This window comes from Pezoporus wallicus, unplaced genomic scaffold, assembly GCF_028554395.1.
Source record: "Pezoporus wallicus isolate ANWC-B61680 ecotype Strahan unplaced genomic scaffold, APGP_CSIRO_Pwel_v1 contig_11633, whole genome shotgun sequence".
Taxonomy (NCBI): Eukaryota; Metazoa; Chordata; class Aves; order Psittaciformes; family Psittacidae; genus Pezoporus; species Pezoporus wallicus.
Window position 1 is genome coordinate 1 of NW_026640750.1, and position 6,254 is coordinate 6,254.

Sequence of the window (6,254 nt, forward strand, 5' to 3'; positions counted from 1 at the left end):
CCAATAGGGTCGAGGGTAAGAGAGCCGGGGGGGGGGGGCGGGGCTTGACCAATATGGGCGAAGCTTGACCAATAGGGAGGGGGATAAGATGCAAAGGGGCGGGGCTTAACCAATGGTGGGGGGGCTTGGCCATTAGGGGCGAGGGTAAGAGAGCCGGGGGGCGGGGCTTAACCAGTATGGGCCGGGCTTGACCAATAGGGGAGGGGCTTGACCAATAGGGAGGGGGATAAGGTGCAAAGGGGCGGGGCTTAGCCAATAGAGGCGGGGCTTGACCACTAGGGGTGAGCGTGCGGGGCCTGGGGCTTAATTAATAGGGGCGGAGCCAAGGCTGACGGGCACCCCCCCCCCCCCCCCCAAGGACCTATCACAGGAGGCGGTGGGCGGAGCCACGGAGGAGGCGGAGCCCGGAGCCCCGCCCATTCAGGGGTACCTGTACAAGAGGGCCAGGAACGCCTTCCGCACCTGGAGCCGGTACCGAGCACCCGAAACACCCCAAAATACCCCCAAAACACCCCAAAATTCACCAAAAACACCCCAAAATACCCCAAAACGCCCCAAAACTGACCCAAAACACCCCAAAACTGACCCAAAATACCCCAAAATACCCCAAAACACCCCAAAACAGCCATAAAACACCCCAAAATACCCCAAAACACCCCAAAAAAGCCTGAAATCACCCAAAAACACCCCAAAATACCCCAAAACACCCCAAAATACACCAAAACACCCCTAAATTCACCCAAAATACCCCTAAATTCACCCAAAACACCCCAATATCCACCCAAAACACCCCAAAATACACCAAAAACACCTCAAAACAGCCCAAAACACCCCAATATCCACCCAAAACACCCAAAATACCCCCAGACCCCAAAATACCCCAAAACACCCAAAATACCCCCAAATCCACCCAAAATACCCCTAAATCCACCCAAAACACCCCAAATCCACCCAAAACACCCCCAAATTCCCCAAAACACCCCAAATCCACACAAAAGACCCCAAAATACCCCCAAATACCCAAAATACACCAAAATCCACCCAAAACACCCCACCCCAAAATCCGCCCAAAACACCCCAAAATACCCCAAAACACCCAAAATACCCCCACATCCACCCAAAATACCCCTAAATCCACCCAAAACACCCCCAAATCCCCAAAACAACCAAAAACAAGTCCACCCAAAATACCCCTAAATCCACCCAAAACACCCCAAATCCACCCAAAAACAAATTCCCCAAAACACCCCAAATCCACCCAAAACACCCCAAAATACCCCCAAATACCCAAAATACACCAAAATCCACCCAAAACACCCCAAAATCCGCCCAAAACACCCCAAAATACCCCCAAAACACCCCAAAATACACCAAAACACCCCTAAATTCACCCAAAATACCCCTAAATTCACCCAAAACACCCCAATATCCACCCAAAACACCCCAAAATACACCAAAAACACCTCAAAACAGCCCAAAACACCCCAATATCCACCCAAAACACCCAAAATACCCCCAAATCCACCCAAAATACCCCAAAACACCCGAAATACCCCCAAATCCACCCAAAATACCCCTAAATCCACCCAAAACACCCCAAATCCACCCAAAACACCCCCAAATTCCCCAAAACACCCCAAATCCACACAAAAGACCCCAAAATACCCCCAAATACCCAAAATACACCAAAATCCACCCAAAACACCCCAAAATACCCCAAAATCCGCCCAAAACACCCCAAAATACCCCAAAACACCCAAAATACCCCCAAATCCACCCAAAATACCCCTAAATCCACCCAAAACACCCCCAAATTCCCCAAAACAACCAAAATACCCCCAAGTCCACCCAAAATACCCCTAAATCCACCCAAAACACCCCAAATCCACCCAAAACACCCCCAAATTCCCCAAAACACCCCAAATCCACCCAAAACACCCCAAAATACCCCCAAATACCCAAAATACACCAAAATCCACCCAAAACACCCCAAAATACCCCAAAATCCGCCCAAAACACCCCAAAAAACCCCAAAACACCCAAAATACCGCCAAATCCACCTAAAATACTCCTAAATCCACCCAAAACACCCCAAATCCACCCAAAACACCCCCAAAATACCCCAAAACACCCAAAATACCGCCAAATCCACCTAAAATACTCCTAAATCCACCCAAAACACCCCAAATCCACCCAAAACACCCCCAAAATACCCCAAAACACCCAAAATACCGCCAAATCCACCCAAAATACCCCTAAATCCACCCAAAACACCCCAAATCCACCCAAAATACCCCTAAATACACCCTAAAACACCCCAATATCCACCCAAAACACCCCAAAATACCCCAAAACACCCAAAATACTCCAAAATCCACCCAAAATACCCCAAAATCCACCCAAAACACCCCAAATCCACCCAAAACACCCCCAAATTCCCCAAAACACCCCAAATCCACCCAAAACACCCCAAAATACCCCCAAATACCCAAAATACACCAAAATCCACCCAAAACACCCCAAAATACCCCAAAATCCGCCCAAAACACCCCAAAATACCCCAAAACACCCAAAATACTCCAAAATCCACCCAAAATACCCCTAAATCCACCCAAAACACCCCAATATCCACCCAAAAGACCCCAAAATACCCCAAAACACCCAAAATACCCCCAAATCCACCCAAAATACCCCTAAATCCACCCAAAACACCCCAAATCCACCCAAAACACCCCAAAATACCCCAAAACACCCAAAATACCCCCAAACACCCCAAATCACCCCAAATCCACCCAAAAGACCCCAAAATCCCCTAAACTCCCCCCCCAACCCCATTCCCTCCCCCCCTTTTAACCCGGGCTCGGTTTTGGGGTCCCCCCCCCCCAGGCGCTGGTTCAGCATCCAGAACAACCAATTGGTGTACATCAAGAGGGCCAGGGTGAGATGGGGCCCTATGGGGCTCTATGGGGGTCTATGGGGTCTCTATGGGGGTCTATGGGGCTCTATGGGGTCTCTATGGGGGTCTATGGGGCTCTATGGGGCTCTATGGGGTGTCTATGGGGCTCTATGGGGCTCTATGGGGGTCTATGGGTCTCTATGGGGTCTCTATGGGGCTCTATGGGGGCTCTAGGGAGCTCTATGGGGGTCTATGGGGCTCTATGGTGGTCTATGGGGTCTCTATGGGGCTCTATGGGGTCTCTATGGGGGTCTATGGGGCTCTATGGGGCTCTATGGGGGTCTATGGGGGCTCTGTGGGGGTCTATGGGGTTCTATGGGGGTCTATGGGGGCTCTATGGGCGCTCTATGGGGCTCTATGGGGCTCTATGGGGTCTCTATGGGGTCTCTATGGGGGTCTATGGGGCTCTATGGGGTCTCTATGGGGGTCTATGGGTCTCTATGGGGCTCCATGGGGCTCTATGTGGTCTCTATGGGGCTCTATGGGGCTCTATGGGGTCTCTATGGGGGTCTATGGGGTCGCTATGGGGTCTCTATGCGGCTCTATGGGGTCGCTATGGGGTCTCTATGCGGCTCTATGGAGTCTCTATGGGGCTCTATGGGGCTTTATGGGGTCTCTATGGGGGTCTATGGGTCTCTATGGGGCTCCATGGGGCTCTATGGGGTCTTTATGGGGCTCTATGAGGCTGTATGGGGCTCTATGTGGTCTCTATGGGGCTCTCTGGGGCTCTATGGGTTCTCTCTGGGTCTCTATGGGGTCTCTATGTGTCTCTATGGGTCTCTATGGGTCTCTATGGGTTCTCTCTGGGTCTCTCTGGGTCTCTATGGGGTCTCTATGGGTCTCTATGGGTCTCTATGGGGTCTCTATGTGTCTCTATGGGTCTCTATGGGTCTCTATGGGGCTCTCTGGGTTCTCTATGGGGCTCTCTGGGTCTCTATGGGGTCTCTCTGGGTTCTCTCTGGGTCTCTATGGGGTCTCTATGGGGTCTCTATGGGTCTCTATGGGTCTCTATGGGTTCTCTCTGGGTCTCTCTGGGTCTCTATGGGGTCTCTATGGGGTCTCTATGGGTCTCTATGGGTCTCTATGGGTTCTCTATGGGGCTCTATGGGGTCTCTATGTGTCTCTATGGGTCTCTATGGGTCTCTATGGGTCTCTATGGGTCTCTATGTGTTCTCTCTGGGTCTCTATGGGGTCTCTATGGGGTCTCTATGGGTCTCTATGGGTCTCTATGGGTTCTCTATGGGGCTCTATGGGGCTGAGCTGTGGGGTGCCCCCAGGACCCCCCCACCGTGCTCATGGAGGACCTGAGGCTCTGCACGGTCAGATCCTGCCCGGACCTGGAGCGGCGCTTCTGCTTCGAGGTGCTGTCCCCATCCAAGTGAGTGTGCCCCATAGCGACCCATAGCGACACATAGCGACCCATAGCGACCCATAGCGACCCATAGCGACCCATAGCGACACATAGGGACCCATAGAGACCACATAGAGACCCATAGGGAGCCATAGAGACCACATAGACACCCATAGAGACACATAGGGACCCATAGAGACCCATAGAAACCCCACAGAGACCCTATATATTCCATGTTATCCCATGTTACCCCATGTCATTCCCATGTTATCCCATGTTACCCCATGTCATTCCCATGTTATCCCATGTTACCCCATGTCATTCCCATGTCATTCCCATGTTATCCCATGTCATTCCCATGTTACCCCGTCATTCCCATGTCATCCTCATGTCATTCCCATGTTATTCCATGTTATCCCATGTCATCCCCATGTCATCCCCATGTCATTCCCATGTCATCCCCATGTCATTCCCATGTCATTCCCATGTTATCCCATGTTATCCCATTTCATTCCCATGTTATCCCATTTCATCCCCATGTCATTCCCATGTCATCCCCATGTTATCCCATGGTACCCCATGTCATTCCCATGTCATCCCATGTTATCCCCATGTCATTCCCATGTTATCCCATGTTAACTCATGGTACCCCATGTCAACCCATGTTATCCCCATGTCATTCCCATGTTACCCCATGTCATCCCATGTTATCCCATGTTATCCCATGTTATCCCATGTCATCCCATGTTATCCCATGTCATTCCCATGTTACCCCATATCATCCCATGTTATCCCATGTTATCCCATGTTATCCCATGTTATCCCATGTCATCCCATGCAGATCCTGCGTGCTCCAGGCTGACTCCTCAGCCCAGCAGCGCCGATGGCTGGGGGCGGTGCAGAGCAGCATCGCCTGCGCCTTCAGTGGGGGGGGACCCCAGAGCCCCCCCGGGCAGGTCCGGACCCAAACACCCCCTATGGGACCCCCATCCCCATCCCCATCCCCATCCCCACCCCATCCCCATCCCATCCCCATCCCCATCCCCATCCCCATCCCATCCCCATCCCATCCCCATCCCCATCCCCATCCCCACCCCATCCCCATCCCCATCCCCATCCCCATCCCCATCCCATCCCCACCCCATCCCCATCCCCATCTCATCCCCATCCCATCCCCATCTCATCCCCATCCCATCCCCATCCCCATCCCCACCCCATCCCCATCCCCATCCCATCCCCATCCCCACCCCATCCCCATCCCATCCCATCCCATCCCCACCCCATCCCCATCCCCATCTCATCCCCATCCCATCCCCATCCCCATCCCCATCTCATCCCCATCCCCATCCCATCCCCATCCCATCCCCATCCCCATCACATCCCATCCCATCCCATCCCCGTCCCCATCCCCATCCCCATCCCATCCCCATCCCCATCCCCATCCCCATGCCCTTCCCATCCCCATCCCTCCCCATCCCCATCCCATCCCCATCCCCATCCCATCCCCATCCCATCCCATCCCCACCCCATCCATTCCCTATATCCCAGCAGCCCCCCAAGGACCCCGATGCGGATCCAGCACCCCATAGGGCTCCATCCGGATGCTCGGTGCTGGAGACGGTGCTGAGGGTCCCGGGGAACCGGAGCTGCTGCGAATGCCGGGAGCCGGAACCGGATTGGGCCAGCGTGAATTTGGGAATCACCCTCTGCATCCAATGCTCCGGGATCCACAGGTGGGAATGGGAGCATCCTTAGTGCTGTGGGATGCAGGGATGGGATGTGGTACCCAACAGAGCATCCTTAGTGCTGTGGGATGCAGGGATGGGATGTGGTACCCAAGAGAGCATCCTTAGTGCTGTGGGATGCAGGGATGGGATGTGGTACCCAACAGAGCATCCTTAGTGCTGTGGGATGCAGGGATGGGATGTGGTACCCAACAGAGCATCC

The 6,254-nt window shown here is 53.4% G+C and overlaps 1 protein-coding gene across 1 annotated transcript; it reads left to right on the plus strand.

Moving 5' to 3' along the window:
* Window positions 1-358: 358 nt before the first annotated feature.
* Window positions 359-6,035, plus strand: LOC130605083 (arf-GAP with coiled-coil, ANK repeat and PH domain-containing protein 1-like; the record flags this gene model as incomplete). The annotated part of the gene is made up of 4 exons (XM_057420240.1): window positions 359-471; window positions 2,887-2,938; window positions 4,234-4,334; window positions 5,887-6,035. Coding segments are annotated over 4 exons (276 nt in total), but the record flags the coding sequence as incomplete, so codon positions are not given.
* Between the last annotated feature and the right edge of the window lie 219 nt (window positions 6,036-6,254).